The sequence below is a fragment of the Dama dama genome, chromosome 4, assembly GCF_033118175.1.
Source record: "Dama dama isolate Ldn47 chromosome 4, ASM3311817v1, whole genome shotgun sequence".
NCBI classification, from domain to species: Eukaryota; Metazoa; Chordata; class Mammalia; order Artiodactyla; family Cervidae; genus Dama; species Dama dama.
Window position 1 is genome coordinate 57,591,827 of NC_083684.1, and position 25,040 is coordinate 57,616,866.

The window sequence follows — 25,040 nt, forward strand, 5'->3', positions numbered from 1 at the left end:
CATCTGTTGGGCTTCCCCGGTGGCTCAGACGGTAAAGGAAAAAGAAAGTGTTAGTTGCTCAGTCGTGTCCGACTCTTTGTAATCCCATGCGCTGTAGCCCGCCAGGTTCCTCTATCCATGGAATTCTCCTGGCAAGAATACCGGAGTGGGTAGCCATGCCCTCCTCCAGAGGATCGTCCAGGGATGGAACCTGGGTCTCCTGCATTGCAGGCGGATTCTCAGCCACCAGGGAAGGAACCTGCCTGCAATGCAGGAGATGAGCGTTCGATCCCTGGGTCAGGAAGATCCCCTGGGGAGGGAAATGGCAACCCACCCCACTCTTGCCTAGGACATCCCACGGACAGAGGAGCCTGGCTAGAGTCCATGGGGTCGCAAAAGAGTCAGACACGACTTACCGACTAAACAATCCATCTATTGAGTACCTACTGAGTGTCAGATACTGGTGTAAGCATTCAGGGCACAGTAATAACAACACAGACAAAATCGCTGTCCCAGGAGCTTCCTGGCTAAGGGAGGGAGACCCTGTGGTTCTGTCCATCTCTCTCTTGCTTTTGCTTTTTCTCTGTGAATCTGCTTCTCTCTCTGTACTCACTGGCTTTGCTTCTGAGTTTCTGTCTCCTGGTCTTTGTCTCCAAATGCATGCCTCTCTGTTTTTATTCTATCCTTTGTACTTCTGTGTTCCCTACCAATTAAAAATAATTTGTTTTATTAAGTCATATATACGTATATATAAAGAATCCGCCTGCAATGCAGCAGACCAGGGTTCGATCTCTGGGTCAGAAAGATCCACTGGAGAAGGAAGTGGCAACCCACTCCAGTATTCTTGTCTGGGAAATCCCATGGACAGAGGAGCCTGGCTGGCTAGAGTCCATGAGGTCGCAAAGAATTGGACACAACTTAACAACTAAACCATCAGTCTCACAATCTGGGTGTCTTGAGACTTTGGATCAGTTGGGTTAAGCCTTGACACGGCCACAGTTACTTTTTTGGGTGAAATATAATAACACAACATACATACAGCCTGGTTTAGAGACAGACCCAAGTTCATTTCCAGCTCTGCTGTCCCTAGCTGTGTGTGCTGTGAGACCTGTGAAATTAGGAAGATAATACCCACAAGGTTGCTTGAGGATTAGGTGCAGTGCCCCATGGCTCAGTGGTAAAGAGTTTCCCTACCAGTGCAAGAGATAGATGCCGGATTGATCCCTGGGTTGGGAAGATCCCCTGGAGGAGGAAGTGGCAACCCACTCCAGTATTCTTGCCTGGGAAATGTATGGACAGAGGAGCCTGGCAGGCTATAGTCCATGGGGTCACAAAGAGTCAGACACAACTGAGCAACTAAGCGCATACACACACACAGAGGACCTGGCGTATGTTAAGCCTTTGTGGCACTTTGTCTCCCAAGCTGGCTCTGGTAATTCCTCCTCCTTTGTGCTGGCATGTGGCTTCTCCCTCCAACAGGTAGACTCTGCATCCTTTCTCCTTCCATCTGGCTGGCTTGTGACTTGCTTTGACCCATAGAAATGTAGCAGAAATGACCCTGGGCCAGCTCTAGGTCCAGTTCTTGAAAGAACTAGAAGCTAGAACTCTAAGACTCCATGCTATAAGGAAGCCCAAGCTTGTCAATGGAAAGGCCGAGCAGAGGAGAAATAAAGCACCCTGGCCACAAGCCCCCGTCCAGCCCCATCTGTTGCAGCTGCATGTGTAAACTCCAGAGAAATCAGCAGAAATGCCTCCTCCACCCCCAGAATCATGAGAAGTAACTTTTTGTTTTATGGCTAAAACAAAATTTAGTAAAACTAAATTTTACTACTCTCTCAATTCATTCCACCCCCTCTTTCCCCCGCTGTGTCCACAAGCATGTCTGCATCTTCATTGCTGCCCTGCAGATTCACAGATAGGCTCATCAGTACCATCTTTCTAGAGGGAGCAAACATATGTATACCTATGGCTGATTCATGTGGATATATGGCAGAAACCAACACTAAAACAATTATCCTCCAATTAAAAATAAATAAAATTTTAAAATAGAAGATACAATAACAAAAATACAATGAATTATCAAAAAGAAGACACTAAATTTTGAAGTGGTTTGTTATACAATAAACAATAAATATTACACTTTTCTGCTCACTTTTATGTTTGAAGTTTTTCATAATAAAACATGTATATATGACTATGTTGTGGGCAGTGCTTAGTCACTCAGTCATGTGACGCTCACTCTTTGCAACCCCGTGGACTGTAGCCCGCCAGGCTTCTCTGCTCATGGGGATTCTCTAGGCAGCAATACTGGAGTGGGTTGCCATGCCCTCCTCCAGGGGATCTTCCCAACCCAGGGTCCGAACCCTGGTCTTCCACATTGCAGGCAGATTCTTTATCGTCTGAGCCACAAGGGAAGCCCATAAATATGTATATGTGAATAGGTAATACAATAGATAATAGAAATTGCACTTTATAAATTACAGCTAGTGTTATTTTACTTCTCTCTTTTTAAAAATTTATTTTTGTTTTTTTGGCAACACTGTGCAACATGTGGGATCTTAGTTCCCCAATCAAGGATCTATCCTGTGCCCCCTGCATTGGAAATGCAGAGTCTTAACCACTGGACCACCAGGGAAGTTCTTCATTTCTTTTTGCCTCTGAGTCTTTTTCTCACTCTTTCAGTCTCTGCTTGTCTTTCCTGTTTTCCTGTCTCTCTCTATCTTTTTCTCTCTGTATGTCCATTCCTAACTTATCTATCTTACTGAAAACCCCTCTGGCCACTTTCCCTTCCACTTACTTTGCTCCACTCCATTGACCTTCTTGCTGATCCTCAAACATGCCATGCTCTTTCCTGCCTCAACATCTTGGTGCTTACTTTTTCTCTGCCTGAATGCTTTTACCTTCAGTCTCCTCTTGGATCATTTCTTTACTTCATCCAGTTATCTGTTTAATATCGTCTCTTCCTTGACCACTTCTTCAGAAATGGCCCTTGGACTTCCCTGGTGGTGCAGTGGTTAAGATTCTGTGCTTCCACTGCAAGGGTTGTGGGTTTGATTCCTGGTCGGGGAAGTTCAACATGCTATCCAGTACAACCTAAAAAAAAAGATCCACTTCCCTTTGGGACTTACCACGTGGTCCAGTGATTAAGACTCCAAGCTTCAGATGCAAGGGGCATGGGCAGGGAACTAAGATTCCACAGTGCCTCCTCCCCGCCACAAAAATACCAGAAAACAAAATACAACCCAGGAATGGTTCTCTCCTGCCCCATAAATAACTCTATATCACATCTCATTGCTATGTCTTTATCGTGGTCCTTAGGATTACTAAATGATCCTGTTTTCTTCTCTTCCTAATTGTTCAGGACGGGGATTTTGCCATCCCCAACATTTACAACAGTGGTGGGCACAGGAGATGCTCAGTGGCGATTGGTGGAAGGAATGCTCTTATGCAATACTACTGATTGGCTCTCCTTTGACTCTGCTCTGTCACCCTGTTCCACACTGTCCTGGAAGTGGGAAGGATGTCATTTCCTCATTGCCCTGTCCTTTGTCCCACTTATTAGTTGAGTTGCTGTCTGTGGTTCTGAGACCCAATGTGTGGATCTGTCCTTGGTGCTGACCTAGGCTCCCACTTGCATTAACCTGGGGAGGGCAAGGGACTCATAGGAGAAGGGTGATCGATGTGAGCAGGATCTAGACCATGTGGACCATTGGGAGGAGGCAGGCATCTGAGTTCTGAAGTGCCTGGGTCACTGGACTCAAATGGTAGTTGTTCTATCCATCTATCTGTTCCTGTGCACACACACACAGACATGTATATTATTATGGAAAACTTCAAACAAACAGAAGTGAACAGAAGAGTATAATAAGCCTCCACGTACCCGTCTGACAAATACCAACTCATGGTTAATTGCATTTCATCAGTGTCTCCACCCATTTCCTCACTTCCTATATTATTTTCATGCAAATCCCAGACATGAGATCATTTAATTATATGTCATACTTTTAGTTTTGTTTCCTTTTGTGGAGGTGTGGCTTACACAATGGAAAGGTCACGCATCTTAACCGTCTCGATTGATGCAGTTCTACCTGTGTGTAGACACGTGTGACTGTCACCTCAAGCAAGTCATATAGCAACTTCATTATCTCAAGAGGTTCTCCTGTCCCCTCTCCCAACTGATGCACCAGAGATAGCCAGTATCCTGACCTGTGTCACCAAAGATTAAAGAGCCACAATGTGGGAGTCTTAGGCCCTAGGTTTGACTTTACTGTTGTCATTATATTTTTTTAATGCAGTATACCACACATGCATAAAGTGCATATAGTATAGAGATATATATTGGACAAATAAGGGCTTCCCTGGTAGCTCATCTGGCAAAGAATCCACCTGCAATGCAGACAACCCTGGTTTGATTCCTGGGTTGGGAAGATCCTCTGGAGAAGGGATAGGCTACCCATTCCACTATTCTTGGGCTTCCCTTGTGACTCAGATACTTCATGGAAAGAATCTACATGCAATGCCAGAGACCTGGGTTCGAGCTCTGGGTTGGAAAGATCCCCTGGAGGAGGGCATGTCTACCTACTCCAGTATTCTTGCCTGGAGAATCCCATAGACAGAGGAGCCTGGCGGACTACAGTCCATGGGGTCGGAAAGAGCCAGACACGACTGAGTGACTAAGCACATTGGAAAAATTACATTCATGGGGGAGGTGGGGGGGGGTCTCAGGATGTCAGGGACACATGTATACCTGTGGCCAATTCATGACCATCACAATATTGTAATTATCCTCCAATTAAAATCAATTAATTCATTGAAAAAAATTATATTTGTGGACCCCCATGAAATCACCACACACAGAATGCCACCGCTCCCCAGAATCTTTCTGTGGGCTTTTAAAATTTTTAAACATTTTTATTTACTTATTTATTATTTTTGGCCACACTGAATCTCTGTTGCTGTGCATGGACTTTCTCTAGTTGCAGCCAGCCGAGGTCACTCTCTAGTTTTGGCGCACAGGCCTCTCACTGCAGTGGCTTCTCCTGTTGCAGAGTGTGGGCTTTAAGCATGAAGGCTTCAGTAGTTGTGGCATGAGGGCTCTAGAGCACGGGCTTGGTAAATAGTGGTGCATGAGTTTAGTTGCTCCGCCACATGTGGGATCTTCCTGGACCAGGGATTGAACCATGTCCCCTGAATTGGCAGGCAGATTCTGAACCACTGAGCCACCAGGGAAATCTCACATAGGCAGATTTCGTTTGCAGGGAAGCCTTACCTCTGTCTGCTTTTGATGCCTTTGAACTGATTGAATCAGGCCCAGCCAGATGATCTTAGGGTAATCTACTGAACTTAAAGTCAACTGAACGACAGACTTTCAGTTCAGTTCAGTTCAGTTCAGTTGCTCAGTCATGTCCGACTCTTTGTGACCCCATGAATCGCAGCACACCAGGCCTCCCTGTCCATCACCAACTCCCGGAGTTTACTCAAACTCATGTCCATCGAGTCAGTGATGCCATCCAGCCATCTCATCCTCTGTTGTCCCCTTCTCCTCCTGCCCCCAATCCATCCCAGCATCAGGGTCTTTTCCAATGAGTCAACTCTTGCATGAGGTGGCCAAAGTATTTTACTTTAATCACATCTAAAAAATACCTCCCAGGCAGCACTGAGATTAGCATTTGAATGAGTACCTGGTACTGTAGCCTAGCCTAGCCACGTCCACATCAGACTGACCAGCCCAGGTTTAAACCACATTTGTAATAAAATTCCAATTCGGCAACCCCCAGGAGAAAAGTCATTACCTTGAAGGTAGGGATGTTTGCCTGTTTTGTTCACTGCTGTATGTCCAGCAATGAGAATGGTGCCTGGCACACAGTTCAGTTCAGTTCAGTCGCTCAGTCGTATCCGACTCTTTGTGACCTCGTGGACTACAGCACCCCAGGCTTCCTTGTCTTTCACTATCTCTCAGAGTTTGCTCAAATTCATGTCCGTTGAGTGGATGATGCCATCCAACCATCTCATCCTCTGTCACCCCCTTCTCCTCCTGCCCTCAATCTTTCCCAGCATTGGGGTATTTTCCAGTTAGTCACTATTCACATCAGGTGGCGCACAGAAGGTGCTCAGTAAAGGAGATGAATGAATAGATAATGACAATCAACTTCCCTGCCTAAGTCAGGACGTACAGGCATTGACAGCCCTTCTCCCCATGACCTCACAGGAGTATAGGAGTGTTTCTGAGATGCCCTCCACCCCACAAGGCTGCCTGTTGGGGTGAAGTTGAAGATATGAGGATACATTCTTGCTGCATCGCTTACTCTGAAAATTATTGTCATTGTGCCTTGGGCAAGTTCTCTGCAAAATGGGCATGCGGCTCCCTTTTTTTGCTTCCTCATTGGGTCACTGGGAGGCTTCAGTTTGTGGGGAAATGATGTGAATGGACTTTGTAAAACCTGTGTGCAAACAGATGTGCTGGGGGGTTCCATTTCTATGAAGTTCATGAGCTTGTGTAAATGTCCCACACACCCTGAGTCCCTTGCTACCTCCAGATCTCTGTCCAGGTTATCTCCTCCACCTAGAATGCCCTTCCTCCTACTTCTCTTTGCCAGTTCCTCTTTATCTTTTGGGCTTCCCAGGTGGCTCAGTGATAAAGAATCCTCCTGCAATGCAGGAGACGCAGGTTAGATCCCTGGGTCAGGAAGAACCCCTGGAGAAGGAAGTGGAAACCCACTCCAGTATTCTTGCCTGGGAAATCCCATTGACAGAGGAGCCTGGCAGGCTACAGTCCATGGGATCCCAGCGTCAGACACGACTGAGCTCGCACGCTTTATCCTTTAAGAGTTTGCCTAAGGTTTACTTCCTTCAGGATATCTTCCCTGATCCCCATAAGTTAGAGAGTTTTGCCTGGTTCAGCTTTGCTTCAAGTGTTTTTCTTTCTTTTTTTTAATTTAATTTTTTTTTTTTCATCAGAGTAGAATTGCTTTGCAATGCTGTGTTGGTTTCTGCTGTTTAACAAAGTGAATCAGCCATATGTATACACATTTCCCTTCCCTCTGGAGCCTCCCTCCCACCCCATCTCCCACCCCAGCCCTCTAATTCATCACAGAGTACCAAGCTAAACTCCCTGTGCTATACGGTAGCTTCCCACTGGCCATCTGTTTTACACATGGACACCACTTAATGCTACTGTCTCAGTTCGTCCCACCCTCCCCTTCCCTGCCCTGTGTCCACAAGTCCATTCTCTACATCTGAGTCTCTATTCCTGCCCTGAAAACAGGTTCATCAGTATAATTTTTCTACATTCCATGTATATGTGTTAATATACGATTTTTTTCCTCTTTCTGATTTACTTCACTTTGACTGGTAGACTCTAGGTTCATTCATGCTAAGTCGCTTCCATTGTGTCTGACTCTTTGAGACCCTAAGGCTCAAAGCCCACCAGTCTCCTCTGTCCATGGGATTCTCCAGGCAAGAATACTGGGGTAGGTTGCCAAGCCCTCCTCCAGGGGATCTTCCCTACGCAGGGATCGAACCTGTGTCTCTCAGGTCTCCTGAATTGGCAGGCTGGTTCTTTACCACTATCGCCACCTGGGAAGCCCAAATCCACATCACTACAAATGACCCAATTTTGTTCCTTTTTATGACACAGTGATAAAGATGTGCCACATCTTCTTTATCCATTCATCTGTTCATGAACATTTAGGTTGCTTCCACATCTTGGCTACTGTAAATAGTTCTGCAGTGAACACTGGGATACAGATCTTTTTCAGTTATGGTTTCCTCAGGGTATATGCCCAGTAGTGGGATTGCTGGGTCTCAAGTGTTTTTCTATCAATTTAATCAACATCCATGTGTTTGTAAGGCAGAGTTGCCTAGTGGTTCACAGGGCTTGGAGTCACGCTTCCCACTCATGAGATACATGAGGTCAATCAAGTGCCTTTGCAAGCATCACATCTTCTTGTCTGTGACATGAGGACCATAACAGTGGGTGACAGTTTTGTCCCCGGTACTCCACGTTCATCTTGTTAAATTCTGACCACAACCACTGTGAAGTAGGTCTTGTCATTATCATAGGTTTTATTTTCATCTCTACCCAACAGGTGAGGAAACATAGTCTCAGCGAGGTTAAGTAACCACCCAAGGTCACCCACAGGCTAAATGGTAGAGGTGGGATTTGAACCCATGCAGCCTGGCTTCAGGGTCTGGGCTCCTAATGTCTAGGATGTGCCGGTTATACTGCCTTTCAAGTCTCCCATGATGATACTAATAAAGACATCATTGTAGCTCCCTGCTGCAGCTGGTTAGGTTCTGGGAGAGCCTCAGACCAGGAAACCCACAACCAGGAAATGGGCTGTGGGGAGGCTGGGCCTGTTTGGTGCTCAGCATGGATCACGTTTGCTCTTTATGTGGGACGTGGCCATTTCTCCCCACCCTGGAGTGCTGGGGGCCTTGCCCAGTTTCTTCCAGGTCTGCTGACCAGGTGAGGGCTAGGCATCAGTAGGGAAGCAGGAGGGAGGGAGGGAGGGAGAGAGACAGGTGTGCAACTCTGATTTTCCACATTCCAGGGAGTGAAGCAATGAGAAGGGGGTGTGTGTGCCCTGCCCCCAGAATCCCACTCAGGAAGAGGATGGAGGGACTGATTAGGAGGACAGCCCGAGGGGTCCTCCCAGAGCGCCACCCAGCAGGGAGACCGTGAGGAGCAGGACCGTGACAGGGGGCACCCGAGGGGCTGCAGTGTCCGATGCGCTGGTGAAGGACTGGGTCAGGGCGCCCCTGTTGCACAGGTCCCCCTCACAGCAGGAGCCCTGCAGGTCGATGTTTGTCCAGGGGCTGGTGGTGCCCTTGATGGTGCAGGAGGGCCGTTGGCAGGTTCGGACGTACACGGGGGCTGAGAAATTGCCTGGGAGAGGGGTGGTGAGGAGGGGTCAGGACCGAGGGAGGCAGCCACACCTGAAGCTCCACCTCAGAGGCCAAGGCCATGACTGGGTCCTCGGACTTCCTTCCAGTCCCTTCCTTAGACCAGGGCCATGCCTCCTGCCTCAGACCAGGGCCATGCCTCCTCCCTCAGACCAGGGCATGCCTCCTCCCTCAGACCAGGGCCATGCCTCCTCCCTCAGACCAGGGCATGCCTCCTCCCTCAGACCAGGGCCATGCCTCCTCCCTCAGACCAGGGCATGCCTCCTGCCTCAGACCAGGGCCATGCCTCCTCCCTCAGACCAGGGCATGCCTCCTCCCTCAGACCAGGGCCATGCCTCCTTCTTTAGACCAGGGCCATGTCTCAGTCAGTCCTGCCCTGCCTCCACGCCCCTTGCCCAGGCGGTCCCAGCCCCTCACCAAGGGTCATTCGTCCATTGCCCTGGAAGCAGACGCTCTGGTCCTGGTGACACTGGACCCTCCGGGACTTCTCCGGGGTGCAGTCCTCTGGGTGGATCCCCACGCAGGCGTAGCATTCGGTGCCGCTGAGTGTCGGCGGGTTGGGCGCTGCCAAGAAAGCGTGGAGGCACACTCAGGTCACCGTCCGCCGTCCGGACGTGGGGCGTGCGCACTGCGCCAGGGCGCCCACCTTGCTCGACTCGAAGGCTGGAAGGCCAGAGCGCCGGGAGGAGGAGCCCAGCGGAGGCCACGCCCCCGAACTCCGGGGGGCCCGCCCCGCCCCGCCCCACGCCCAGCCCCGCCCTCTCGCCTACCGGGGCTCAGATTGGGGAGCGAGTCGTGGGTCTGGAGGTTCACGTTGCACAAGTCGGTGGCACAGCGGCGCACCACCGAGTAGTCAGGCGGCAGCGACTTGTCATCCGACAGCATCTGGCCCGTAAGCGGGCCTCTCCAGCAGCCCTTCTGCACCATGGTCACCGAGGAGCGGTACCCTGGGGGCGAGGGGATGGAGTCTGGGGCGCTGCCTCTTCTCCAACCCGCCCTCCTCTCCGCACCCATTCCTCTCCCTCTAGCCTCAAGTCTCTCCCTCCTCGGTCTCCTCTCCTCCTCCACTCTCCTTTCAACCTGGCTTCCCTTCTCCCTGCTGCCCTGCCCTTCTCTGCCTCTCTCGCTTCCCTCTCAAACTCCGATTTCCCTACATCCCTCCCCCGCCGCGCCCCCCGCCCCCGTCCCCCATCCCAAGCTCTTTTCTCCTCCTTTTCTCTCTCTCCGGTCCGCTCTTCTGTCGCCCCCTTCTGGCTCCACACGGTCTCCTCCTCCCACCTCCCACCCCCTCATCCCCTCTTTCTTTCTCTCCCGCTTCCTCCTCCCTCCACTTCCCCGTCTCTATCGCCGTCTTTCCTCTCCTCACCTACCCAGTTCCTCCCCATCCTTTGTCTCCTACTCCATCCCCACTTTCCCACCCCCACCTGGCTGGTGTTTCACCCCCGTCCCCGTGCCCCGTACCCGCCCCTTTCTTATTCTGCGTTTCCTGCCCCTCACCAGTGTTCAGGGACAAGACAGCCTCAGAGCATCCCTGCGGGCAGGAGACATTGCTGAAGTTCACATGACTGAGGTCAAAGGGCCCGAAGTAGATGTGTTGGAAGCTGTAGCATTGCCGGGCCTGGGACCCTGGGGAGAGGAGCAGGGGTACGGTGAGAGGAACAGGCCCGCGATGAGCCTCTGCCAGGCACTTGGGGCTCCGCCCTAAAGATGACAGCCAGGCCCTTCTGCTCTGAGAGGTGAGAGGCCTTGTTGCCTTCAGAGAAGCAGGGTCTGCTGGTGTGGCTGCCCATGACTGTGCCTGACTCTTGGCAAGGGTATTGGCCTCTGCACCTGCCAGTCTCATTTTTTCCCCCAGGCTGTTCCAAATTTCCACCCTCTTCCAGGAAGCCCTCTGAGATTTTGATAAAGGAGGAAGCAATTCACTCCTGCTCTGCCTTCCCCTCTCACAACAAAATGCACAATATCCAGTAGCACTGAAAGGCCACTGATGGAAAACAAACACTCGAGTACAAGCCCAGGGATGTGCAATCTCATGCTACAAATACACACACACAGGCAGCCCCTGTGATACCTGGTCAAACACTGAAACACTGATGTAAACACAAAATAACAAAATTTTCACCGGTTCATGCCAATCTCAGAAATATATGCAGAGTACCCTGTATGCGTTCATGTAGAGTTATACATTCACACACAAAACAAATACCACCCAGACCCTCCAATAGAAACTCCCTAAACCAAGGTATCTCATACATACAAAATTCAGACTCTCAGACAGAAATATGTGTGGATAGAGAAACAGTCACAACACACACATCCAGGATTGCCGGAAGTCATACCCAGAGAAAGACAAATACAGACCCAAGAATCACAAATAAAATCAGAGCCTACAATTAGGCAAAGATAGAGATACACCAGAAAAGAGACTTACAAAATCAGACAACTTAAAATCATATTCAAATACAAGATTCATAGAAACACATAACAGATACACAGAGAGACAGACACACATCATAATACCCAAACACACATACACAGAGAGAAATACAGGCCTACTTGTTATAGAGATGCACAAAGAGAAGCAGAGATGCAAAATTATACTCACATTTCTTTTACAAAGAAAGTGAGGATCAGACCCATGAAAGCATTTGTTCAAATACCCAGACACCAAAACCTGCTATAGATACACATACACAAGCACAGAGACCCACAACACATGCTGACACATGGACACACACAGAAATCTAACGCTCTTCTTCCTGTGATGAGTGCACACACACACACACACACACACACACACACACACAAAGTTGTGTGCAGGCGTAACCTCCTTCCCACCTCTCAAATTTCCTGCCTTTGTAGCCACTTCAATCCTGATATGACTGTGTCCCTGTAGGGGAAGAGGTTGCCTGAGTCAAGGTTTCCTGCCAGCTCTAGAAGGAGCCCCCATGCCGCCCCTGAAGTACCTTTGAATGAAGGGGGACATGGGCGAAGCGGATGAGAAAGGCTGGAGTAGTGAACCAGAGATGGTGGAGGAAGTGAGTGATGTGGGAAGACCAGAGGAGGGGAAGAGAAGTGAGAGGACACAGTCTCTCTGACCAAGACCCAGGGTCCAGACCCCCAGCCCCTCCTCCCTCAGACCCAGGAGCCTGGACCCCCAGTCCGTCCTCCCTCAGACCCAGGAGCCTGGACCCCCAGTCCGTCCTCCCTCAGACCCAGGAGTCAGGGCCCCCAGTTTACTTTTCCCTGAGTCCCTGGAATCTGGCGCCCACTCTCTCTGCTCCCTCAGACCCAGAAGAGGCCTGCTTCCACACACCCAACTGCCCTTCTTACCACTGGGCTCAGAAGTCTGGACATCTGTCAGGCAGAGGACAGGCCCAAAGAGGCACAGCAGGATGACTCTGGCAACTCCCACTGCCATGTTGTGGACCTGAGTGGAGACTCAGAGGACAGCTCCGCCTGCTCTGACTTCTGCCTGGCTGGTTCTCCAAGCCAAGCCTCAGGCGTCCTGGCTACCCAGGCAGGTTGGCATTTCTCCACCCCCGCCCTCCCCCGCCTGGGTTAGTCTCCTCCTAGATAATCATGATGGGGGCCTGGACCCTGGGTCTGGGGGAGGAGGGGTTGGGGGCCTGGATCCTGGGTCTGAGGGAGGAGGGGCTGGGGCCTGGACACTGGGTCTAGGGGAGGAGGGGCTGGGGCCTTGTAACCCTTCATTTTTGGGGGACTTGTGTTTTGGGGGCTGTCTACCCCGTTCCCCCAGCACTGTGTTCTAGTCTGAGGTGGGCACACGTGGCCTCCTCTGACTTCTCTTCCTTCACCCTGACACATGCCACCTGTAAGGGATCATGCCTCCAGACCCAGAGAAGCAAACATCACCTCCTCCCTGAAGCCTTCCCTGACCTGCACCCCTGCCCCAACAATCATCCCCCCACCCTCAGCCTCAAGCACCTCCCTGTCTCCCAGCCTTGGTCACTCTGGGTTAGGCTGATGTCTGCTTCCTCCATCAGGCTGTGAATTCCTCAGGGGTCTCAGGGGATGTTTGTGATGATGTAGGAATGAGTGAATCAAAGACCTGACAAACAAAATGACAGGGAGATAGAGCCACCCAGAGAGGCAGTTACTCATGGGATGCAGAAAAACAGACACACCCGGTGTGGACAGATCCAAATCTAGACAGACAAATCAACCCAGACCTGATGAACCAGACATGCCCACAGAAGGTATTCAATAGATTTTTATTAGGTTGTTTTAAATATTTGATTTATTTGGCAATGTTGGATCTTAGTTGCATCACGTGGGATCTTTGGTTGTGGCGCACAGACTCTCTAGTCATGGCACAACTGCTCTGTGGGATGTGGGATCTTAGTTCTTGGCCAGGGATCGAACCCATGTCCCCTGAATTGCAAGTTGGATTCTTTTTTTTTTTTTTCTAATTTGGCTGTGCTGGGTCTCAGTTGTGGCACACAAGATCTTTAATGGCTGCATATGGGATCTAATTCCCTGACCAGGGATCGAACCCAGGCCCTCTGCATTGGGAGAGTGGAGTCTTAGTCAGTGGACCACCAGGGAAGTCCCTAGATTGTTAAGTGAATGAATTTAAAAACACTAGCGGGGACAGGCACAGGCAGATGATTGGAGACAAACACTTTTGCCCAAGCATGGGGACACACCCATGTGGGCACTCAGACATTGGGCAGATGGGGACTTCCAGATGGGCAGTGGGGCCTGTAACAGAGACCCCAGGTCCTCACCGCCCGACCCACCTTGCTTCTCGCTGCTTGAAGTCACTGCTTGCTGGGGTCATACCCACTCACTGTGCCCTACGGCGTGGGCACCGGGCACATGCAGAGACCTAGGGTCATGAGACCACAGATGGATGGGCAGAGGCAGTGACCAGGACAGCCTTACTGGTTTCCTGAGCTTGACGAAACTCAACAGGGGGTTCCTTCCTGACTACAGGAAACCCCAGCCTCCCTTTTCTTAAAGCATTTACTTTAGAAAACTTGTCATTGCCGATTCTTTCCCTGTCCCTTTGAAACGTAGGTAGATCTTCTCCCAGCTTCTTGCCAGTTTCACAGCCCAGGAACATCTTTCTCAGGGACCTGGGAGCCATCCCTTCAAAATGTCATCATTAGGGAAGATAGTACCCCTGTCCCCCAGGCTCTGTGTATGGCAGGGCAGGAGCCAAATTAGCAAACACAGATGCCTAATCACAGCAAAGAACATTCGCAAACACAGGAGTAAGTCATTGTGCTGGAACCATCCCTTGGACCAACCTCCCCTCTGTCTCCAGCACTTTCCCACTAGTTTTTCCAATGCTAAAAACCCCTCCCTCGTTTTATTTCAGTGGAACTGCGTTCAGTCTCTCTGCATTGGGAACACAGAGTCTTAGCCACTGGACCACCAGGGAAGTCCCTGCCAGTTTTTATATTCTGCATAAATGTTCTTCACATATATTATCAGAACTGTGGAGTTTTCTTCTGGGACTTTAGGCACAGCTTTACCCAAAGCTGAATTGTGTATATTGTGTGCCAATATTTTCTCTTATTTTTACATAGACTCTGCTACATCAGTATGTCTTTTTCAGATCAGACCTTAATTTTTTTAAACAGTTCAGTAGTGTTAAACATATTTACATTGTTGTGCAACCAATCTCTAGACCCTTTTTATCCTGCAAAACTGAAAATTCAGACTCATTAAACAGCATCTTCTCTTACTCTCTCCTCCCAAACCCTGGCATCCGCCATTTAACTTTGTGTTTCTATGAATCTGAGTACTTTGTATGAGTGAAATCAAACAGTGTTTATCTTGTTATGACTGGCTTATTTCACGTAGTTCTCAAGGTTCATCCATGTTGTAGCATGTGTCAGAATTTCCTTTCTTTTTAAGGATGAGTAACAGCCTGTTGTATTTATCTATTTCATTTTGTTTATTCACTCATCCGTTGATGTGCACATAGATTGCTTCCGCTTATTGGCTGTTGTGAATGCAGCTGCAATGAATATGGGTGTACAAACATCTGTTGGGGAGCTTGCTTTCAATTCTTTGGTATTTATACTAAATCTGATCCTAACTTTGAATATTGCAAACTGTTGTGGATTGTTCCCCTCACTTTCTTGTTTTCAAATATGTGATCCAGGCTGTCTGTCAATTTCTGTGTGACTCCTTGAGAGGCAAGTGACCAAGACCGTGGGACTCTACAGCTGTGGAAGGGAAGCCAAGGGGGCAGGACTGGGCAGAGGGAGAAGCTGGGCTGTGGTTCAGCCCCACGAAGGGCTCAGTCCCCCTTGGGGAAGCTCTAGTGTGTGGGTCTTAGCAGGTGAGAGAAGCAAGTCCTTCATCCCTAAAAAGATCTTAGTGATAAATCACAGCAACTACCATCCTCTACTCATTGTCTTTTTAGTATATTTTTTCCATGTCCAGAGCTTGAAATAAAGATGAATTTTAAGAATCTTTGAGATGAAATAAACTCACCTGAATCTGATCTTTTATTCCTCAGTGGGAAGGATTTGGTGAAACAACATTTCTGTCTTTTGGAAGTTAAATGTCCTTATCTTAATTAATTAAATGATCTTATTTTAATTAATTAAACTTATTAACTTAGCTGTGTTGGGTCTTAGCTGCAGCACGCAGGATCATTGCTGTATCATTCAGGATCTTTCCTTACAGCACACAGGCTCTCTAGTTGTGGCTTGAGGGCTCAGTAGTTGCTGCGAGTGGGCTTAGTTGCTCTGAGGCATGTAGGATCTTAGTTCCCAGGCTAGGGGTCAAACCATCATCCCCAGCATTGCAAGGTGAATTTACCAGGGAAGTCCCAACGTTCTTACTTAAAGCAAATAATTTTTAAGAATTTAAATTTGCATTGAATATCCAAACATTCAAATTTCTAGAGTTTAGATTTGAGTCTAATATTCAAATTACATGGCTAGGTCCTTGGGGAATTAAATATGCAAAAAAAGTTAGATGAAAGGATTCTTTGTTTTCCTCCTCTTCCAGTTATTTCTTGGAATTTTTCCTTCATAGTTTAAATGGAGGTAGAAGATAAATTTAAATCAATCATTAATTGATCTGGATTCATCTGTGTTCACCTGAAATAACACCTGGGACATTCGCTCCCACCCACCACCTTATTTTTCACAAAAATGTATTCAGTGATCCAATTAGTTTTATAAGAGCTTTCCATGTTTTGGCCCTGATTATTATTATTATTTTTTTTGAATTTTCAGGACTTTAGTTCCCTGACCAGTTTGAACCTGGGCCTACAGCAGTGAAAGCTCCAAGTCCTAACCACTGGACTGTCAAGGAATTCTGTTTTTCCTTCTTGATAGATGTCAGATAGGATTAATTTTTTTAAAATTTTAACACCTTAAAATAATACATACATAACAAGTAATTCATTATTAGAATAGTTTTTATGCTGATGAAATTTCTAAATCAATAATTAATAACTACTGTAATAATATAGTTAACAGACTATTGTGTAATACTCTCTCGTTTCCACCCACCTACGTTCTTTGTGGATTACTAACACCCTAATCAGATGTTAGTTATTACATAGTGATTTAGGCCAAGTGAAAGGACATATGAATTTAAATGTGGAATTCAGTATTTCTAGTCTGGTATAGTAAATAATTAGCAGAAAATATGAACTGCAATATGAAACACTGAATGCGGCCGAAGCACAGATACCAACAGGGATTTTATAAAAAGATGCTTTGTGTGTGTGTGTGTGTGTGTATGTTGTGCTCAGTCGTGTCTGACTCCTAACAACCTCATGGGCTGCAGCCCACCAGGCTTCTTTGTCCATGGGATTTCCCAGGCAAGAATACTGGAGTGGGTTGCCATTTCCTACTCCAGTGGCTCTTTCTGACCCAGGGATTGAACCTGTGTCTCCTGCGTTGAAGGTGGATTCTTTACCCCTGAGCCACTGGGGAAGACGGATTTATGGTTACTTTTGTAACCATAATTTACTTAGGTAAATAGATTACCTACTACTCTTGAACCAGTAAAAGCAAGTGGCAGATATCATTTTGCTTAACTTCTAAATATAAATCCTGGAGTAGGCAATGGATCTTTTCCCGAGTATGACTCTCCCCCTCCCTCTCTGCAGGCTATTTTTTTTTAATTGAAGTATCATTGATTCACAATGTTTTGTTACTTTCAGTTTTTTTTAGCAAAATTATTCTGTTATACAAACACATACATATCCTGATTTGGATTCTTTTCCACTATAGGTTATTACAAGATACTGAATATAGTTCCCTGTGCTATGCAGTAGGTCCTTGTTGTTTATCTATTTTATGCATATTAGTGGGTATCTTTTCATCCCAAACCCCTGATTTTTTCTCTTTTCCCTTTGGTAACCATAAGTTTTTTTCTATGTTTGTGAGTCTGTTTCTGTTTTGTAAATAAGTTCATTTGTATCTTTTTTTATATGCCATATATGTGCTATCATTAGATATCTGTCTTTCTCTGTCTGACTTACTGCTCTTAGTATGATCATCTCTAGGTCCATCTGTGTTGTTGCAAATGGCATTATTTCATTCTTTCTTATGTTTAAGATTACATTGTGTGTGTATATATATATATATATATATATATATATATATACACACACACACCCCACATCTTCTTTTATAAAACATTAAAAAAAACCCTTTTTATTTTATATTGGAATTTATTCAGTTAACAATGTTGTGATACTTTCAAATGCACAGCAAAGCGACTCAGCCATACATATTCATTCATCCATTCTCCCCCAAGCTCCCCTCCCATCCAGGCTGCCACATAATATTGAGCAAAGTTCCCTGTGCTATGCAGTCAGTCCTTGTCAGTTATCAATTTTATTGTTATTATTTTTAAAATATTTATTTGGCTGCATTAGATCTTAGTTACAGCATGTGGGACTTTTAGTTGTGGCATGTAGGATCTAGTTCCCTGACCAGGGATCGAATCTGGGCCCCCTGAATGGGGACTGCAGAGTCTTAGCCACTGGACCATCAAGAAAGTCCCTTGGTTATCCATTTTAAATATAGCAGTGTGTACATGTCAATCCTAAATTCCCTGACTATCCCTTCCTCCTGCCCTTCCCCCCTGGTAATCATAAGTTTGTTCTCTAAGTCTGTGAGCCCAGTTCTGTTTTGTAAATAAGTTCATTTTATACCGCATCTTCTTTATTCATCTGTTGGACACTTAGGTTCTGCAGGCTCTTTTTAAAGAGCTAAATGATTTGAAACTCGGTCATTCATCTCCCATTCACACAATCACTGCGACAATAATGAAGGGCCAATGAAGAGAAATATTCACAACCATGAACTTTTGCCCACAACGAAGTTACAGGTTTGAGCCACAACATCCATTAAAACCCTTTGGAGAATCTATTTTATTTGTGTGATCAAGATAAAAGTACAACCAGACAGGCCCAGATGCCTTGAGGCAAGAGGTGCCCAGTGCAGGCATGAGGTCAGGCATGAGGTCAGGCACTGCTGTGGGTTGTGCCCATGTGGAATTGTCCAGAATTCATGCAGGGACGGTTGCCACAGCAGGGAATCAAGAGAAACAAGTTTCCAAAGGCTCCAGGCACAGGTGAGGCTGAGAGGCTATGAATGAAGTAGCACCTAAGACCTGTCTGAACACTCCCCTAGTTAAACTCTTCTACACAATTATCTGAGCCTGGTGATGATTAGAGTTTACATCCTAAACCACTGACACTATTATCATTAGTGATTAATTGACTATTACAAGTTTCTATTTGTTCTTGTCAATTCTTTAAGTTGTATCTTTCTAGGAATTTGTTGTCATCTGTTACCTTTCTTCTCCCCCTTTTAAAAAAATTATTTATTTGGCTGAACCAGGTCTTAGTTCCCACCTATGGGATCTTGTTCCCTGATCAGTGATCAAACCCAGCCCCCCTGCATTGGGAGCATGGAGTGTTAGCCACTATAACACCTGGGAAGTCCCTTCCTCCCTTCCTTCCAGTGTTTTCTACTTAATTAGTTCATGCTTCATTAATTCATTTGCTTTGCTCCAATTTCTGTTACTCATTCTGGTATTCTGTTTCGAACTTATGTACTCAGTAAATTTAATACCTAATTTTCTTGGTGTTCTACTTTTGTTGTTTGTTGTTTTTGCTACTGTAATGCATAGTGGCTTGTTTCCTTACATTAAATTTGGGGTTATCTGTAAAAGCTCTTCAAAGTATGAATGGAGGTTACAATCCTCCAGAGAATTTCCTTGATGATTTTTTTCCAAACACCCTGGCACTCCAAGCCCGGGATCAATTTTATACTAATTTCTCAGCCTGACTTTCCCAGAACATGCTAGCAATATAAATCAAGGCACTAACAAAATATTAAGAGAGGTACACAATAATTTGGAGTTCCCTGGTGGCTCAGACAGTAAAGAATCTACAGCCTGCAAAGCAGGAGACACAGGTTTGATCCCTGGGTTGGGAGGATCCCCTGGAGAAGGGAATGGCAACCCACGCCAGTATTCTTGCCTGGGGAATTCCATGGACAGAGGAACCTGGCGGGCTACAGTCCATCAGGTTGCAAAGAGTCAAATACAGCTGATTGGCTAACATGTTCACTTACACAGCAACTTACAAAAAGGATCTTATATCATCCCCTTGCTTGGCTTATTCCCAAAATGGAAGGTTGGTTTAACATTTAAAAAATCAATGTATGCTATCATGTTATCAAAATAAAGAAGAAAAATTTTATGGTCGTATTAGTAGACACAGAAAAGACATCTGATTAAAAAAAATCAACAGAAAATTATAATAATAATTATGAAGATTTTTTAGCAAACTAATAATTGAAATGAACTTATTTCTTTGGATTAAAAGTGTGTGGTTTTTAAAAAGAAAGTTAGAGCAAACATCATACTAAATAACCCACCCAACAAACAACCCACTCAGCAAACATACACAATGCCCATCACACAAAGTCAGAGATATATGCTGACATGTCACATACATAGATGGTCATACATACACACATAATACAGAATCACAGAGATACACCGCAGACCTGTCACCCACCACACAACAGTCACACCCTGTCATGCTACACACAAACACACACACACTTTCACCACAGTCACAGATTCATCCCAATCCTGTCATCCTGTCTTCTCTCTGGCACACACACATGGCCTTGTCACACGGTCACAGAAAAACACTCCAGCTCCATCATAAGCAACAGATAAGCTCATACAAAGCTTATGAATGTTGGCTTAAAACTCAACATTCAAAAAACTAAGATTATGGCATCCAGTCCCATCACTTCACGGCAAATAGAGGGGATAACAATGGAAACAGTGACCGACTTTATTTTCTTGGGCTCCAAAATCACTGCAGATGGTGACTGCAGCCATGAAATTAAAAAACACTTCCTCCTTGGAAGAAAAGCGATGACCAACCTAGACAGTGTATTAAAAAGCAGAGACGTTGCTGACAAAGGTCCATCTAGTCAAAGCTATGGTTTTTCCAGTAGTCATGTATGGATGTGAGAGTTGGATCATAAAGAAAGCTGAGTGCCAAAGAATTGATACTTTTGAACTGTGATGTGGGGGAAGACTCTTGAGAGCCCTTTGGACTGCAAGGAGATCCAACCAGTCCATCCTAAAGGAAATCAGTCTTGAATATTCATTGGAAAGACTGATGCTGAAGCTGAAGATCCAATACTTTGGTCACCTGATGTGAATAACTGACTCATTAGAAAACACCCAGATACTGAGAAAGATTGAAGGCAGGAGGAGAAGGGAATGACAGAGGATGAGATGGTTGGATGGCATCACCAACTTGACAGACATGAGTTTGAGCAGACTCCGGGAGTTGGTGAAGGACAGGGAAGCCTGGCATGCCACAGTCCGTGGGGTTGCAAAGAGTCGGATACAACTGAGCGACTGAACTTAATTGAAGCTCATAGAATGTATTTTACATGCAGCTACAAAAACAAACTGGCCACTTCGTAGGCACAGATGCCTGCTTACACACACCCACACACCCAATTCCATCTGTCACAGGACATCTCAGCCCTGTTGTGTGCACAGTCATGCAAATACAATATCCCCTTTCATACAGTGTGACACACTTTTGGCCCTAACACGCTCACAATGTTCACACACAGCTCTTACACCATACCTGTCCCTCACCGTCACAGAAGGACGCTCCAACCCTGTCCCATACCTGACTCTGCATCACACGCAGCCAGGAAACACCCTCACCTGTTTTGACCACCCCTTCCTTCGTGTCTGTCACACCATCACCTCCCTCGCAGCTCGCGTTCACCTGGACAGCTACCCTCTTCTCACCCCCACCGCGGGCTGGGGTCCGAGTTCGCAAAGTCCTGCCTTTCACGCCCTACATTGATTTCTCTTTCCACTGGACCGGCTCGCAACCGGAGCCCAAGAACCACAAGAACGCTCAAAGGGGACTTTCGAGACCGCCTGTCATTCGCGCCCTGTGACCTGTGGCAAATGTAGTCCAGAGCCGGGAAAGCAGAAGGCACCGGAAGCCCAAAGGCCCTGGGGCATCCTCGCCGCGGAGTCTTCTGGGAGTTGTAGTCGGGGCTCATAGTGCGCAGGCGCCGGATCTGGCCATCCTTGGTCTTGGGTGCCAAGCATGAGTGTTCCAAAGCCAGCAGGTGCTGGCGATGTGAGTGCCTGTGCACCTTTGCGCTCCGGCAGGCCCAGTGTAGGCTGACGGTCCCTGTAGGTGCGCCAGCTCCTGGAGCCCCAGCAGGAGTGTGTGTGTTTGACTATGTTGCTGGGACAGGCGAGGGACAGATTGAATGGCTGTGGATCGGTGTGGCGGTGTTCTGGAGCTGGTTCCTACAGTCAGATCCTCAGAAAAATTGAAACGTGTTAACACAACCATTGATCTGGAGTGCCTCGGCCTGCAGCGGCTTGAAGCAAGGCTTCGGTTCCTGGCCAGAGATCGAGGTCCAGTCCAGAAGGTGAGAGCACTGAATCCCAGCCACCATAGACTAATGGTCACTGACAAGGTCCTCACCCTTGAGCTTTGCAGAAAAAGAATTCTCACAATGATGGAAAGTGGTGTAACAAAGTATTTACTAGGATAAAAAAAAGTACAATATATATGGATAGACGCATGGGCAGACTCAGTTGCTGAGTCACACCTTCGTGGAAGTTTGAATTACTTCTGTGGAGCATTTCTTCTGGTTTTCCTTGTCTAACCGTTTTGATTTGTCTGGTTCAGAGTCCATATTTGGTATATCTCAGGATCCTCCCCTCTGTGCATCTCTTAGCCAAGATGGATTCCAGCGAAGAGGCCTTTGGGTAGTTAGCATCACTTAGCATCATTACCCTTTTGATTGCCAAGAAGCCTTTCTGTGCATGTGTAGCTGGGGCGGTCTCCTGACCGCCCAAGGGAATGAGAACTATGTGGTCTCTTATCTTCTATCTGGGCAGGGCCCAGCCTCCTCTCTCAATTATCCTGCCATTCTTGTTTTGAAATATCTACCCTAGGGAGGCCTGTCTACCTCCTGCCTCACATTACAGTAGACCCTCAATATCTGCTGGGGATTCACTGTGGATGGCGCTGGGGATGCTGAAGTCCCTTTTATAAAATGGCATAGTATTTGCATGTGGCCTATGCATATCCTTCCCTACACATTGTCATCTGTGGATTACTTGTATTTTAGATAATATTTATCTAATAACTAATGACACAGTTTTGATCCCTGGGTTGAGAAGATCCTCTGGAGAAGGAAATGGCAGCCCACTTCAGTATTCTTGCCTGGAAAATCCTGTGGACAGAGGAGCCTGGCTGGCTACAATCCATGGGGTTGAAAAAGTCTGACGTGACTTAGTGACCACATAACAACAACAAAGCAAATCCAAGTTTTGCTTTTTGGGACTTTTTGGAATTAAAAATATTTTTTTGATTAATGCTTGGTTAAATCCATGAACGCTAAACCTATGATATGGAGGGCTGATTATATTTAAAAGTTACATAGACTTGAAATATATTTAGAAAACTATATTTAGAAATATATTTAGAAAACTATTTAGAACTCTATTTAGAAAAATATATTTAGAAATATATTTAGAAAACTAGGTAATAAATACGCAACACAACATTTCCTAACTATTATCTATGCTCTTGAGATTATGTCTGTTGTGTCTGTAGGGTGGAAATAACTGTATCATGGTGTTCACGGGACATCTCTTTCCAACTCCACCTTTCATGATACCACATTGGTAGCTAGAAATTGGCCATTACAGGACACTTAACACCATGGGAATTGGTAATTACTACAAATGAGGACTTGATGAATTGTTTTGTTGGTCCGGGGATGAGGGAGCTTCCCAGAGTCCTACCTCCTCCACCTGCAATGTCCTTCTAGTGCCCTCTTTTGGTTAAGCTTACCATTGCAAGCTGAGGCAATTATTTAATAATGGGAACAAATGACTTAGCATGTCTTCACTTGTTGGTGTTTACCTGCTAAGTCGTGTCTCACTCTCTGCAACTCTGTGGACTGCAGCACGCCAGGATCCTCTGTCCTCCACTATTTCCCAGAGTTTGCTCAAATTCATGTCCTTGAGTTGGTGATGCTATCTAACCATCTCATCCTCTGCCATCCTCTTCTCCTTTTGCCTTCAGTCTTTCCCAGCAACAAGGTCTTTTCCAATGAGTCGGCTCTTCATGTAAGATGGCCAAAGTGTTGGAGCCTCAGCTTCAGTATCAATCCTTCCAATGACTATTCAGGGTTGATCTCCTTTAGGATGGACTGGTTGGATCTCCTTGCAGTCAAATGAACTCTCAAGAGTCTTCTCCAGCACCACAATTCAAAAGCATCAATTCTTTGGTGTTCAGCCTTCTTTATGGCCCAACTCTCACAACCATACATGACCACTGGAAAAACCATAGCTTTGACTGTACAGACCTTTGTTGGCAACATGATGTCTCTTAACAAATTTCAAAAACAAATGTAGGTGCTTGCTTCGGCAGCACATATACTAAAATTGGAACGATACAGAGAAGATTAGCATGGCCCCTGCGCAAGGATGACACGCAAATTCGTGAAGCGTTCCATATTTAAAAAAAAACAAAAACAAATGTAGTATACAGTATTGTTGAGAATGTGGGGGAATGAGAATTCTCATGGGTAATGACTACAGTCTTTTTGCAATTCATTTGGATATAATTATTAAAATGTCTGAAAGTAAACCCCTAATAAACCAGCATTTTTACATAAAAGAGTCTAGTTTACAAAAATTCTGACTTGAAAAAAGGTGTGAATACAGTAAAGCTTACTGAAACCATGCCTGTAATGCCAGATTAACCTCTGGTTAATCCTTTGAGGAACTGTTAGTCTATGCTGAACAATATGGTAACTATTTGTGGCTATTTAAAGTCATTAAAATTAAATAAGATTTAATATTCAGTTCCTTAGTCAAACCAGTCACATTTCAAATGCTTGTTAGTCAGTGTGACTACCGGTTACTGTATTGGAAATGTTGAAAGCATTAGTAGCTCAGTCATGTTTGACTCTTTGCAATGCCATGGATTCTGTTGTTTGAATATTTAAAAACTAAAATTATCAACTCAATATTACTAAGTCCGAATACATATTTTCACTTGTTCTGAGAGATTTTATGTTGCTTCCTACTTGATACTCAACCACTCAACTGAAAGACTTCACTCCTTACTGTTTTATCTCCTCACTGAAAAGCATTAGTAAAAGGAATTGACTAAAAAGTCAAACAGTGAAGAATTGTGGCATCAGAAAATGTGAAATCCGTGAGATCAATTTAAAATCCCAATGGACTTCCCTGGTGGTCCAGTGGTAAAGAATCCATCTGCCAGTGCTGGGGACATGGGTTCAATCCTTAATCTGGGAAGATTCCACATGCTGCAGGGCAACTAAACCCATGCATACAACTACTGAGCCTGTGCTCCACAACAAGAGAAGCCACTGCAGTGAGAAGCCTGCACACCGCAGCTAGAGAACGCCTGCATGCAGCAACAAAGCCCCAGCATGGCCAAAAATAAATAAAGTAAAACCACAACAATAAATATTTTTGTAAAATGTATTTCTTTCTATTTTGTAATGACAAAAGCAATGTCTGCTCGTTAAAATGAGAAGACAATACAAATAAAAGAACAGGAAAAATACCCTTTGTTCCCC

At 46.1% G+C, this 25,040-nt stretch overlaps 1 protein-coding gene and 1 non-coding gene across 2 annotated transcripts; one reads left to right on the top strand and one right to left on the bottom strand.

Moving 5' to 3' along the window:
• Positions 1–8,572: 8,572 nt before the first annotated feature.
• Positions 8,573–12,304, bottom strand: LYPD5 (LY6/PLAUR domain containing 5). The gene is made up of 5 exons (XM_061135833.1): positions 12,217–12,304; positions 10,381–10,509; positions 9,654–9,830; positions 9,301–9,447; positions 8,573–8,866 (listed from the first exon to the last, which is right to left on the bottom strand). The coding sequence occupies exons 1-5, from the start codon at positions 12,302–12,304 to the stop codon at positions 8,607–8,609; spliced, it is 801 nt and encodes a 266-aa protein (XP_060991816.1). The 3' UTR covers positions 8,573–8,606.
• Positions 12,305–23,844: 11,540 nt separating this feature from the next.
• On the top strand, positions 23,845–23,951 carry LOC133055396 (U6 spliceosomal RNA). The gene has a single exon (XR_009692671.1). It is a non-coding gene; the product is annotated as a U6 spliceosomal RNA (small nuclear RNA).
• The last annotated feature ends 1,089 nt before the right edge of the window (positions 23,952–25,040 follow it).

Coding starts and splice junctions, on each gene's coding strand:
- LYPD5 (XM_061135833.1), bottom strand. CDS start 12,304: ATGGCAGTGGGAGTTGCCAGAGTCATCCTGCTGTGCCTCTTTGGGCCT. Junction 10,510..12,216: donor CCAGACTTCTGAGCCCAGTG/GTAAGAAGGGCA, acceptor TCCTCTCCCCAG/GGTCCCAGGCCCGGCAATGC. Junction 8,867..9,300: donor CAATGGACGAATGACCCTTG/GTGAGGGGCTGG, acceptor CCCCTCTCCCAG/GCAATTTCTCAGCCCCCGTG.